This window comes from Parasteatoda tepidariorum, chromosome 12, assembly GCF_982258835.1.
Source record: "Parasteatoda tepidariorum strain Cologne lab strain chromosome 12, Ptep-v5.0, whole genome shotgun sequence".
NCBI lineage: Eukaryota > Metazoa > Arthropoda > Arachnida > Araneae > Theridiidae > Parasteatoda > Parasteatoda tepidariorum.
In genome coordinates this window covers 28,586,522-28,601,535 of record NC_141766.1, presented here as the reverse complement: position 1 = coordinate 28,601,535, position 15,014 = coordinate 28,586,522, and the positions used below count along the sequence as shown (strand labels likewise).

At 29.3% G+C, this 15,014-nt stretch overlaps 1 protein-coding gene across 1 annotated transcript in view; it reads left to right on the top strand.

Moving 5' to 3' along the window:
- LOC107454829 (spectrin beta chain, non-erythrocytic 5) overlaps window positions 1–15,014 on the top strand; it is a 183,503-nt gene that overhangs the window by 116,832 nt on the left and 51,657 nt on the right. The window contains exons 50-58 of the mRNA XM_087155893.1: window positions 2,383–2,495; window positions 4,930–5,044; window positions 5,566–5,679; window positions 7,343–7,464; window positions 9,061–9,121; window positions 11,742–11,843; window positions 12,496–12,684; window positions 14,085–14,162; window positions 14,264–14,521. Of these exons, the coding sequence (XP_087012019.1) occupies window positions 2,383–2,495; window positions 4,930–5,044; window positions 5,566–5,679; window positions 7,343–7,464; window positions 9,061–9,121; window positions 11,742–11,843; window positions 12,496–12,684; window positions 14,085–14,162; window positions 14,264–14,521 (1,152 nt within the window). The remainder of the gene's footprint in view (window positions 1–2,382; window positions 2,496–4,929; window positions 5,045–5,565; window positions 5,680–7,342; window positions 7,465–9,060; window positions 9,122–11,741; window positions 11,844–12,495; window positions 12,685–14,084; window positions 14,163–14,263; window positions 14,522–15,014) is intronic.

The following is a 15,014-nucleotide window of genomic DNA, read 5'->3' as shown; positions in this document are numbered from 1 at the left end:
TGGATGGGAAATTTGCCATCCTAAAAGTAAAGAACTGGAAATCAATTGTTGAGAGAAGGGCAGAATGGGAATAGCTTCTGAGGAAGGCCCAGAATCAGAAAGGGCTGTCGTGCCAATGATGATGATGAGTTATTATGAAATAATTGCGAGATGCATTAGTGTTGTTATGACTATATAAAATGCAATAGAATGCTACTATGAATTCTTATTAAGAAAACTAACGTTATTTAATAAGAAAAAGTGAAAAATCTTCAGAAGGGAAAAAATTTCAGCAACTTTCGTTAATGACCTTGATTATTGAAAACGGTAAAATTTTGATACTTTTCGAGTAATCGGACATTTTCTTTATTGATGACGAAATCTTTACCTGAGAAATGCTAAGAGTGAACATTTCATTTTAAGAAATTACTTTTATCTATAGTTTGATTTTAACCAATTTCTATTTCATCAAACACAAGGCTTAATGCTGCCTATAGATTTACTCATTCAATTAGAAAATAATACAACGTACAATAAAAAGAGTGTGAGTAAATGAGTACTCATTCATTGTCGAGAATAAAAACCGACTAGCAAGCAAGTAACCTAACCGCTGAACTATCCTTTCATGCTGTACAAATTATTTAAAGAACCAGATAAAATTAGTGAAAAGTCTGAGCACTAAAATAACACACAACTAAGAAATTATTCTGGCCAAATATTTAAGATTCCTCATTCAATTAAAAATCAGGTGATTCCATGGAGAAATGGTAGTCACATATAGAGCGAAACAAATCTCAATGATTGCTAAATCGTCAAAAATGTAGAGCAGTGAAAATACGAGTTAAAATTATGCTTCTAACTTGGAACAACCACTTTAAGCTGATAAGCATTCTAAATAAAAAAAATTTACGTATACTGATTACTAGAGGGAGTAAATTTTACAGGAATTTAAGACCGATGTAGAATGTTATTAATATTTGTTGTTGAGTCGTGCTGACTCAGGGGATAGAGTGCTAGCTTTCCAATGAGGTGAGCCGGGTCCAAATCAAAATGATGGCAGGTCGATTCGAATTCAGTTACCGGCTCGCACCGACCACAATGCTGACGGAAACATCCTCATTGGCAGACGGATCATGTGCCAAAGTCTCCTTTGTCAGGCTCACCGTAGGAGGTTCTGGTGGTTTTCCTCTCTTTGTAATGCAAATGCGGGTTAGTTCCATCGAAACTTCCTTCACAAAGGCAAATTTCTCCCGATACTTGATCCAGGAGTTCCCTTGTTTTCTGAATTGGGCTTAAAATTTCAAGGCTGCGGAGTTGAACATCGGTAGTCTTAAATTCAAAATTTGGTCGGCTGTTCAATGATGGTTATAAAATGAAATATTTGTTGGTGGACACTTGCCGTCAGGCTAACCATGAGAGGTTTTCATGGTTTTTCTCTCCATGTAACGCAAGTGTAGGTTAGTTCAATCAAAAAGCCCTCCAAAAAGGCATATTTCTCCTAATTCTTGACCTAAAAGTTCCCTTGTCTTCTGGATTGGGTTCAAAATTACAAAGCTACAGAATAGAATATTAGTCGTCGTAAACTCACATTTGGGTTAGCTTTTTATTCCGGTTATAAAATGAAATATTTGTTGGTGCGCAGAGAAAGAAAGTATGGTTTAAACTAATAGAATATGATAAAATTTACCGTGCTTCTAACTCCATGGGAACATCAAAAATCTCGATAATTTTTACCGAAATGCTTTGGTAATTATTTTAATAAAATTAAAGCTAAAATGTAGTTTCATAATATGTGATAAAATTAGATAATTTTATCATAGCATAAAAACCATTTATTTGGTTAAATTTACTGTTTCGTTATGTTTACTAAATGTGTGATACTAGGAATTATAATTTTAAACAACAGAATTTCCGGTAAACCGATACCATATGAACGGAAAAATTATCAAATGAATGGTTTAAATACCGTACATACTGGTAGAAGTATGTTTGTTTGTTTTTTTACCAGAAATTTTATTATAGAACGGTAATTTAGCAGAATATTTTTCTCCGTGTGAAATATGAGCAATAATTTTATGAAATAAAGTAAAAAATTATCTTCTCTCTATGACTGGTCACAGAAATAAAAGTATTCTTTAGTACTTTTGCTAAAAATACTTTTCTTTTAAAAATCTGAAGAAAAATTATTTAATTTAAAATGTTTACTTTGAGCTATCTATTTAATAAAAAAATCTGATAGAAACATTTCTTAACAATTCTCTAACCTACTTTTTTCTATGAAAAATTTTTTAAATATTTTTTTTAATCGGTAGTGTAAAAATCTTTATAGGAAACGAACCTTAATATATCTTTAATTTAGTAACAAATACATATACATATTCATAAATACTTGATTTTTCTTAGGATTCAAAATTAGATCAAGCAACACTCATAGAAATGAGAAATCTGGCTACAAAACTCTCAAGAAATGATGATTTGCAAGGAGTTTATACTCGCTACGAAGTGATTTGGGACAGGTGCGTTTATTGTTTGCTAAAATAAAGGTTTATATATGTTATTGAAATAATTTCAACACTTAAGTTTAAATTTGCTAATAAAATGCTTAATATACCAAGGCTTAAATGTGTGATTTAAAATGCACAATATACTCAAACTTAAATAGGATATTAAAGGTAAATAATATGTTAAGACTTTAATATGGCAACAGCTTTGAATGAGCCGTGATGGTTCAGATGATAGAGCGTTCGCCTTCCAATGAGGAGATCCGGGCTCGAATCCCAGTCGATATGAATTCCGCATCTGGCTTGGATCATGGGTTAGAGTCCCCTTATCGTCAGGCAAACAGTGGGAGGTTCTTGTGGCCTTCCTCTCCATGTAGCGCAAATGCGGGTTAGCTCCATCAAAAAGTCCTCCACAAAGGCGAATTTCCCCCAATACTCGATCCAGGAGTTCCCTTGTCTTCCGGATTGGGTTCAAAATTACAAGGCTATGGAGATGAACATTAGTAGTAGTAAACCCATTAAATTGGCTCGGCTGTTCAACGACGGTTAAAAAAAAGTAGCTTTAATTGGGGCCAGGATAGCCTGCTTGGTAGGCCAATAGGCTTCCATCTAAGGGGTCATGGGTTCGATTACCGCCGGCCGAATACTCCTCGTGTAATAAATGATGACTGGTGCACGTTAAATTTGTAGAGTCACAACGTTCTCTTTTCTCCCATAACAAATCATACATCTTTGGGACCTGATCCAGGAGTTCCCTTGTCTTCCAGATTAGTCCAAAACTACAAGGTTACGGAGTTGAACAATTGTAGTCGTAAACCCAAAATCGGATCAGCTGTTTTAAAATGGCTTTAATATGATTGATTGCAAATCTGCAATTGGTTTCCTCTCCAAATTACAGTTTTCTTAAATATCTTTTGTCGAAATGTACAAGATGAAAAGCTTTGTATATAACAGGAGCTGCGTAAATGTTGCCGCAAACTTCTGTGTTAGTTAAAGCACATCATTAGGAATAAAATTGCATTGGAACTCATGCATAAATGTCGTCATATGCCCCTAGGTGTGCTTTCCCTATTATGTGCTGCTACTTTTTGAGCTTTTGAACAGGTCATAATAGATCCTTAGCCACGTACGCGTACATTTCCGAACATGATATCACATGCAATTTCAATCCTGATGATTTGCCCGAACTCCCTGAAAAGTTCGCCGCAGCATTTACGTGACCCCCTAATAGCGTTTTTAAACTTCTTAACTATATAAACCTATATAACGTTTTCAAACTTGTACATTTCGGTAAAAAATAGATTGAAAATGTCTTTTCAAAAAAATACGAAGCTTTAGGAGCAAAACTAATTTTAAATTTGAATTTCACACACCTAAATTAAGTGCCGATCAAGTAATTTTATAAAAGCAATAAAAACTTTGTAACATCGAATAATCATTCAAATATTTGTTTTCTCATCAAAAACTCTTTATAGCCATACTATAACGTTTTTTCTCAAAATTATTTGAGTAATTAATTTAGTGAATATAATTTAATAAAAAAATGCTTTGTTATGTATTGTTTAAATTTAATCTACAATTAAGTTTAAATTTAAAAATAAAATCGTAATAATTCAAGCAGAAATATGAAACTTTAACAGTTTTCAAAACATTTCCGCTATTGCATTTTCTTTTTAGCTGTGTGTTTTTCATTACGCGTGTAATTTTTTTCAAAACAAAGACTTATATTTTATTTTGTGTACACATGTAACCGGGCCAAGTCAAAAGAGCATAAATAAAGGAATACATTAATTTAATGCGATAATTTTTTAAAATAATAAATTTGACATATGAGCTAAGAGCCTATATAGGAATTTATTAATTAAATTTTACTTTAAGAAAACATTTTCAAAAGTTAAGACAATATGTAGAATGTAAGAATGACTTAATTATATGGAGTGAGAATAAATTAAATAGCAAAATTAAACACTTCTTCTAAAGATTAGTTAGTTTTTCTTTCAATAGCATTAAAATAAAATCATGCATTTTGAGGTACCGACTAATAATTCAGCGGAATTTGAAAAAGAAAATTTCTAATATTTTTATTTACAAAGCATCAAGGACACCGGTTAACAGTCAAAACCATCGCATTCGATGCTATATATTTCTCCATCTTGCTCCCTTCATCAAATCCTTTACCCATTTTTCAACTCTATTTAACCATCTTGTTTTAGGTCTTCCTCTTTTCTCTTTCCCTCTGGCGCTTGGACGGTTATTTTAGGTACAAAAAATCTTAGTTTATAATGAAAATATGTTCTGATGGATGACAAAAATCATAATCAATTGTTTTTATATAATGCACTATCTTTTCTGAATGCATACATGAAAATTAAAATTTTAAGATAATTAATTTATTTTCTTCTATGAAAATGATTTCGTTTTGCCAAACGAAATTATCATTTCTTTATAGGTGGATCAGTTTAAAAGAAGATATGTCATTGTACAGGCAAAAGTTAGTAGATGCTGCTCAGGTTCACTCATTTATCAGGGACGTTGATGACACTATTGAAAGAATAAGAGAAAAAGTAACTAAAACTTTGTAACATTGCTTAATTGCTTACATTAATTTCTTAACCTTGTGAAAGGTGTTACGTAATAACCACCCTTAATTCATACTTTTGAATCTTGTTAAAAGTAAAGCAAAAATATGCTCTAGAGTGCATTTTTCCACAATGTTTAAAAAATTATGGGATTTTGGGATCAAAATTTTATTGAAATGTGATACTAGTATATATATATATATATATATATATATAGAAATTAATTTTCGTTCTGAATAACACTATTAAATCCAGTTTTCCCATTTTAAAAGTACTCAAATATTTGATTCAAGTAGTTTACCTGGCATTTGCTAAATGTTTTAGTCACAACATAGAATTTCTAAAGTTATAAATAGTAATGAACTATAAATTAAATTTTAAATTTTGTATACAGTCCATTATGGATTGACTTCATTCTTTAAACATTTGCTTCCAACTGCTGCCATAGTTTTACATAAGTGGTGTTATTTTATTGAAATTATTTTCAGAAAATATTTTTTTTATAGACTCTAGTGCTTTCATCAAGAGAAGAAGCTGAAGAATTAAGTAGTGTACAATCAATGCAGAGAAAAATGGAAGAATTACAGCTAGATCTAACAGTTTTAGAAAAAGAAATAAAAGTAAGATATTGCAATAGTTTTTTTTAAGAACTTTTAAAGATTTTTTTTAAACTTTTGTTTATAATTTTAACAATATATTTAGACTGAGTTTTATTACTCATATTTTATTGATGTTCGAAGTAAGCATTCCTCGAGTTTTAATTCAATTTTAACTAGGTAAATTGTAATTATATCTTTACGTGTAAAGAGCATAAAAAAACGGACCCACCCTGAATATCTTTTAATCTAATGATTTGATTTTTACGTTCTTGGACTCAATCATCATGGTACGATCATGGAACCTCAAATATGCTAATTAATTAGAGCAGACGATATTTTAAGTTGCAAAATTGGACACAAAAACGTCCATGCTCTGAATAAACATGCCTATTTTTCATCAAATTTGGATTTCTGAACTCCAAGATATGGAGGGTAGCAGCAATCGGCGAAATATGGTCCCCATACTTAGGTCAGGAGTTTCCCGTATTTCAGGAGTTATCGTATTTTGCCATATATCTCAAAGACTTTTAAAGCAAATTGAAAACTTTTTGCACACAATTCTAAAATTCATTTGTCTAAAGATAATACTATGCAAAAAATAAATTATAATAAATATTTATTATTTTTCATTTTATTATATAATAATAGTCAAAAAAGTTTTAAATTGTAAGGTATACCATTTTTACATTTTTTTAAAGTATGTGATTTTACATGGCAAAATACGAAATTTGATCGAAACCAGTTGAATAGTTCCTGATAGTTTAAATTTTAAATATACGACTTTTTTACGATCTTTTTGACACGATCTGATCTTTAGATTAAAAGTTATTCAGGGTGGTCCCTTTCTTTGGTGTACAGTATAATAACACTAATAAAGCTTAGAAACCGTTAAATTATTAACTAATCTTATTAGAGCACTTCTTTTTAACTATAGTCTTATTTATTGTATAATAACAATAATAACGTGATGTGAGTACACTGTAAAAAATTTGTATAACTGCTCAAAGCCGTTTTTTTTTTCGTTTTTAATCCTAATCACAAACGGATTAAAATCGTCAGTTGAAATTTTAGTTTTTGCCATGCAGTGCTGCGTTCCGTAATATAACTTGACATTTTCTCCAATTATTTTACGATTATTTTCCATACTTACTTTTATTTTTTAGCAATTGCTTTGTGATTTCAAACATCATGTAAATAAAACTGCTACTTGACTTTTGTCAAATTGATACAATAATGAGCCGAAATTCTTCCTATCACGCGCCTCGCAATGGAATGACCCAGGTTCGAATCCTAGAGATGACTGGCCGATATAAAATATTCATATCTATAGCAAAGACAGATTTACGTCGTAACTTTCACAAAGAAAACTTGTTTCCATACGGTAAATGCCTGGTGGGACATTTTTGCTATTGTTGAAAAAAACTCATTTTGTTTCACAAAAAATCCAGTTTGATTACGGAATTCTTATGTAGTTTTTACGGTAAAAATTTTTTTTTTGTATGACAAAAAGCCGTTGAGGCTATCGATTTACCTATGCAAAATTTACGGGTTAAACAAAAAATCCAGACGCAATTTTAAAACCGTAAATTTTACGGTATTTTTTACAGTGTATAATAACAATAATAAGGCATACCAAGAGTAAAACTGTTAGTTAATCTTATTAGTGATGTTCTTTTTTTTGCAGAAACAAGAGCAAGATGCAAGAATTTTAAGTGAATTGCACGAATTATCATCTTATAAAATAAATGATAAAATGAGTCAAGCTCAGAAGGAATGGGACATCTTACAAAAAGAATTGAAAGAGAAGTATGAAACTTATTATTTATCAGTGTTATCAACAGTGCATCAACAGTGTTATTTATCAATATAACTAGATTTAATATTTAAAAACTAGTTAATTTAATACTCGAGGAATCATTTTGATTTGAAGTACAATCATTTCAAAGAACAAGAAAGAATAAGATAATTACAGATTTTTTTTTAATCCTCGTTTTTCAAAAGGACTGAAAAAAGGGAAAATAATTTAATTATTGTCACACTTTTATTGTCACACTGCTTGTTTTATTTTTAAAAAAATTGCGGTGTATTGCTTAAAAAATGTGATGATTTTTTTGTTTGTGTTAGAGGTTTATAGCAAGAGAATAAATTAAATACTTTTCACCGTTTTATTTCCTCACCGTAACTATTTAAAACATAATAATTGTAAATATCATTTTTAAATATTATTTTTGGTTACAGTGATTAAAATTTTGATTAGAGATAAACTATATTGGTTGATGAAAAAATGATTAATTTCATTTCATTTTCGTAATTCATACCGTGAAGACCATTTTTACCATAGAATATTATACCAGTAGTTTTCACAGTTATATTTAATCTATTAGAGTGAGTCAATGATTTTACAGTAATTATTGCTGCAATAATTATGGCATATCGGATTTTTTGCTCCTTAACGTGTTCTGGTAAAAATGGATTTTAACATAAAAAGGGCCGTACTTTTATCGTAATTTGATCCGGAAGTTTTAACAATGCAAGGAAATGAAGGAAACTTATATTGCCACCCGAAGTAGAGCTCCATTTAAAATTAGAACCCTCTTGCATACCAGAAAAAGTAGGCAGGATAGGGTTTGCATTTCTATTTCAGATTGCTGATCAATACTTACTTTATAAGGCGTAGATTAGAGATAAACAACTTATTATCTTAAAACATTAAAGAAATTAATACATTCAAAAAAATTAAAAGATACAAATTCCGCTTCGGCTAGCACCAACCACAATGCTGACGTAAAATATCCCTAGAGGTAGACGGACCTTGCCGTCAAGCTAACTTTGGGAGGTTTTCGTGGTTTTCCTTTCCATATAACGCAAAGGCTCGTTAATTCCATCAAAAAAGTTCTCCACGAAAGAAAATTATACTTGATACAGGATATGCTTGATAATAAAAAAATACTTGATGCAGAAGTTCTGCTTTCTTCTGGATTGGGTTCAAAATTGCAAGACTACATTAGTAATCATAAACCCAAAATTGGATCGGCTGTTCAATGACGATTATAAAATATAAAATTATGAAATAAAATATATGTATATCAGAAAATATATTTTGTTTCGATAACTGAAATGTTTTTCCCAACTTCAATTAAAAAAAACACCTTTGTGTTTGGTTATGAAAAATTATTGCAGGCACGTTTTTTTCCGTACATAGAAAACGACTCCAAAATTTCAAAGAATTGCCACATAACATTTTAAGTGCCAAAACTAAAAATTTGCAACAACTGCACATTACTATTATACTCATTATTATTTTACCTTATTATATATATCATATTACAACTTATTATACATATTATCTTAACTTTTCTACCAATGTTAAAGAGAAATAATCTTGATATTTTTAATTTACAGAAAACATTATATAGAATTGGCTCACACCAGTCTGAAATATGTAAAAGATGTGAATGATTACGTGAGTATATCTAAAAGAAGAGAGTTATTTCTTGCTACTACTTTTGAAGCTAGATTCTAACACTGGATCTCGCTTGCTATATATATATGGGTGATTCTCACGAAACATGATATTCACTGTCCCTTGCTCCAAGATCTAATACTATAATACTAAAAGAACTTTTTTTAAAAAAAATTAATAAATAGCATTACTGTTAGCCTTTTAAAATGACTTTGCAATAGCATTGACTGTTTTGTATACTTAAAAAATTTAATTGAATATCAAAATTTCATTTTCCAGGCATGTATGTCCCTAACAATATTTTCAATAATAACTAGCTTCAAAACTTCCCATACATTTTTCAAAGTTTAATTTTTTTTATCTTATCCTATGTAAGCATTTCTAGAATATACACAGAGGGTATTGTTTACTAAAACTTCGTTTAAAATAATTTTTTCTGTCAATAATTTGTTTGTCCCATGAAAATCTGTCATTTTCCTGGCTACTTTTATTTAGTGATTTATAACCGAAACAGATAGCGCCAGGAATCAATATCTTATGTTAATAGATTGATTAGATACCCTCCTATCTGAACATGTCTTGTTGCTTGAATAAAGAACAATTTTCTGGCTCAAAATCTATTTCAAAAAATTTTTCAAGGTGAGTAGGTTTTCATGCTGTCATTTTCCTGACTTCTTGAAATCATTAATAACAAAAACTACATAGATTTATCTGAGTTATTTTAAGAAATACTGTTGTTTTCTGCAGAATATAAGCGTCTTCGGCCAAAATATTAAATTAAAGTAAAGTTATATGCCATAAAATGGCGAATTTGTCATTATCCTGGCTTATGAATGCCAGGACATTGAAGTGTTACCAGAAATTCTTTTTAACTCCTAATACTGTAAAGAGGGAAAGCAAATATTAACCTAATACCAAGTTTATGTGTGATTGTAATATGTTTGGATGTAATCAAAGTTATTTATTTATCTAATGAATGATTATTATACACAATTTTATTCTGTACATAGCAGCAACAAAAAATTTTTTGTTTCTTTCTACAGTGGATAAAAAGAATTAGTTTAAGCAGTTTATGGTCCATCTAACATAAAGGCTTAAGTTGAGTTGCTTACTATTAACTTAAAATGACTGTTTTTTAAACTTTTAAGGTAATATGTCATTTTCCTGGCATTCAAGATTTGGTGAATTTCTATTTTATTTTTTTTCTCGAGCAAATGTCAATAAACTACACTGCTGTCTATAAGATATTAATAAGTGTAGCTAAAGAAGTATACAAAAAAATTTTAGATTATTTTGAAGACTTTAAATTTGAAGAAATTTTTTGGTCCGAATTGTCACGCTTCGTGTGAATCACCCATATATGTTACGGTGAATGACCGAAATCTGGAGAATGTCGACTCTCACCGGTGAATGTCAACAATCACATAGTCGCTTTGGTGAATGTCCGAAATATTTGTTATATCCAATTTTATATTAATTTATTCGTTGATATTATGATATTTATTTGATATATTTATATTTATTCTATATTTTAATACTTACTGACGATAGATTAGAAGAAACATCAGTGTGTGGAGTATCGGGCAAATATATACCGGGCAATGGCAATTGACCTTAAAAAAACATCAGTGTAGGGTATACCGGGCAAATGTATACCGGCAGTGGCACTTAACCTTAAAAAACATCAGTGTAGGGTATACCGGACAAATGTATACCGGGAAGTGGCACTTAACCTTAAAAAAACATCAGTGTAAACATATCGGGCAGTGGCACTTCACCTTAAAAAAACATCAGTCTAGGGTATACCGGACAGTGGCACTTAACCTTGAAAAAACATCAGTGTAGGGTATACCGAGCAAATGTATGTCGGTCAAATGTAAATGTATGGCCCGATACTCCAAACACTGATGTTTGAATGTTTAATTAAAATATCGAATAAATGTAATTATATTTACGAATAAATTCATATCAAGTCGAATGTAATAAATATTTCGGACATTCACCAAAGCGATTATGTGATTGTCAACATTCGCCCTATTCTGAAATCATATTTTATCGTTAGTTGTACCAAAATCATTATCAAAGCATTTAGGTAAAAACTAGCCAAAAAATTTTGTGAAAGTTTTTTTTTTTGGAGGTGTAAATTTTATTACATTCTGATAATACGGGCCATAAGTTTTTCCTCAAAGCAGTTTCCTCCGTATTGCTTGATCTGGAAAAGTTAAAGTCACAGTTAGAAAAATCAATTTTTTTTAAAAATTAGTACTCACTATCGTTACATAAGATGTGCATGAAATTAAAAAAAAAAACTTTCAACATCATATAATTCCACAAATGTAGTTCCATTTTAAACTTTATCTACTAAAATACAAGCTTTTTTTTAATTCAGAAAATTGAACTACGTACTCAAGAATTTGGCTGTTATTCTAGCTGATAGGTTTTGAACAGAAGGTACAGAGGAAATTTCAGTTTGTTTTGCACTATTCTGAGTTTTAAAATCATTTTAAATCATTCCTGTTATTTCACAAGCTAAAGCATTTCGTATATTTTAACTCGTAATACAAGTGTATTTTTATACTACTTTGAATTTTCTTCAAATATATCTTAATAAATTTTGTAGCTTAGAATTATAAATGAAATTGTTGCTGAAATTGAATTTGGGGAACTTCCATCAAACAGTAGTGATGCTCAAGAACTGCTAAATATTCATTCCGATATAAAGGCAAGTATTTTATTGTTTTTTTACTTCATTTTTTATTATGTTGCATTTTATTTGATTTTATTGTGTTTAATTTAATTTAATTTAATTTAATTTAATTTAATTTAATTTAATTTAATTTAATTTAATTTAATTTAATTTAATTTAATTTAATTTAATTTAATTTAATTTAATTTAATTTAATTTAATTTAATTTAATTTAATTTAATTTTAATATTATGCATTGAAAACATTTTCAATATTATGCCATGTGAGTTCATTTTTATTTGTGAATAAAATTTTTAATTGTTTTATAAATATCTTAAAACGCATTTATTACTTCATTAACTGTAACGAAATATTTTTACTACATATTCAATCATCATTATCTATTTACTTTTTTAAATAGATAAAAAATTAAATTGGCAAAAATTATTATTGGATATTGTATAAAAACTATTATTGGCACAATATGGTTTTCAGCTACATTGAATAGATTTCCTTTCTTTTTTTTATTAATTTTTATATCTTCTAATACCCGTTTTTACTATTATTTTCATTTTTGAATATATCAAGTCATATTTGCTTTTCACTTTTTATCGAGTTGCAATAAGTTAGTGAAAGCACTTATTATTTGCTTTTAATAACTAAATTATTAATTTGTGTATTTTTTCAGGCGCAAATAACTGTACGTCAACAAGAAATAAACGATCTTCAAGAAAAAGGTCAACAATATTTGCGTCAACCTGGATTAGCCCATGCCGATATAGAGAAATGCATGCAATCACTGCAAGAGACCAGCTACAATTTAGATAATGTTTGGCATAATCGGTATACAGATCTCATGCAATGCAGAGATCAGCAGGTAATAGAATTTAAATGATATTAATATTTCCTGCACTTGTCTAATATCTTACTGGAAGCTAAATCTGAAATAATGCCCAAATATTCTTTATTTTATGTTAAATCAACAACTCCGAGATGTAAAAGTCGAGCTGAGTTGAAATTATTCGTGAGGTCCTCGGACCGCATTCGGTAATTTTTTTTCTAAGTTGAGTTACTGATTGTTAAAATAATTTACATTGCATTAACGGCGATGAATGAGAAAGTCTTCGCACCTTGATGCGCAAGTAAGCTGCTCAGAAAACCTAAAAAATTGATTAGTTTGCGCATTAGGTGAGTTTTGCTTGTGAAACAAATAAAATATTGACCAGAAATTAATATTTTAAAATCTATTTCTTTTTAGACAGAAATTTATTTTTCCCTTTCTTTGTTAGCTATTAAATATCAAACAATGACGTGTATAAAATATTGAGGTAAAACATTTTTCTTCCACAAACTTTGAAAGAAGTTGGTTTATAATCATTTTTAAGCAGCATAATCATGTAATGATTTATGGTTTTCTGACTAAACCGTCATAAATAAATGTAAATATGCCTACACTGTAAGAAATTCCTGATCAAGTTACGGTATAAAGTATCGGCCCTTTGTGTGCATCATCCATAAAATCAATTTTATCGTCGAATCCTTTTTTAGCATATAATATTGTACCCTAATTTTTACATTAATGCTTGTTTAATTTGAGTGATTCAGTGATTTTACGGTAATTATTACCGTAAAAATTATTAACTGTCCTGCTAATATCCTGAAGCCTTTCTGCAGTCAGTGGTTAATACAAACACTGGCTGTGACCTTAGGACCCATAATGGAAAACAAAATAAGAATATAATACAATACCTCAAAATAAAATTGTATATTCAGAGAAGCACAATTTAAACGAAAATAAGTTAAAAGTACACTGAAAAATACACGTGTACATATATATAATCAACGAAGAGAAAGTTACAGTTAAAATAACCTAAATATATACAAAAAATATATATATATATGTAGCCCAAACCTGAAGAAATACTGTTTGTGCTAACATGCGTATCTTTTATATTTGTATGGTTTTTATTTAAATTCTCACATTTTTTTTTAAATGGTCAACAATATTTTATTCTGAATTTTACAATAATTATTACCAAGTGTTTCGGTAAAAATTACCGAGCTTCTCGATGTTCACCTAGATCCTGAAACAACGTAACTTTTACTATATTCTGGTAGTTTTTTATCTTTTTTTTTAGTGTGTTTAAATTTGGTAGTTGTGGAACAACCAGTATACACTCTAAATAAATACACTTTTTTAACCCATTTTATAAATTTACATCCTTCGTATAAATTTTTTTAATCCTTTTTTTTATTTATTATTGTAACTTCTTTCAGCTTTTCTTAGAAAAAACCAAACAAATCGAAAACTGGTTGTCTGTGAAAGAAGCTTTCTTAGCAAATCAAGATATTGGAGTATGTCATTTACCTTTTATCACACTTTTAAAATGTACTTAATTTGAAAAAGAAAATTGAATACAACTACATTAATGCCCTTATTGTTTTTCAATGATTAGGACTCCATGTCCAGTGTTGAAGCTCTTATACGTAAGCATGAAAATTTTGAGGAAACGTGTACAGCTAATTTCGAAAAAATACGAGAAATAGAATTGATGGCTAGAGATTTAAGAGATCATCATAATTATGAACAAATTGAAGCGCAATGTGATGAGATATGTCGGAGAAGAGACACTTTGCAAGAAAATTGCAAGCGTCGTAAGAAAATCCTTGAAGACGCTAAGACTCTGCAGAAATTTCTTCTGGATATGTATGAGGTATGTTACTGGATAATAATAAATTTCAAAACCAAACCTTATATATTTAATTATTTATCGAACAATTTAAATAAGTACGAAAAAAACAAACTTATAAGTAATTTTCATCAAATTGATAAGAAAAAAAATATTAGAAAAGTATGTCTCATCAACATGGATGACTTGGGGCATTTTGTTTTACAAAGCTTGAAGTCTGGGATCAGTTAAGGCTTTAGTAAACTTCTGAAATAGCCAGTTTCATTAGTATTTAGTTCAAAATCAATTTTTTCTAATCAATTTGCTCCTCCTATACTTCTCTCTAATCTCCTTCAATAATTTTAATCGAAACAACTTCTTCCCAATGTCAATTTTTTTTTTAAAATTTGTTTAAACATTTCAACAAAAAAAAATTTTTTTTGAAGAAAATGCTTCATAACCAAATAAAATATATGAATAGGAAATATAAATTAAGAGTATTTTTTTTAAATGTTATTTCTATATTTAATGAAATTTA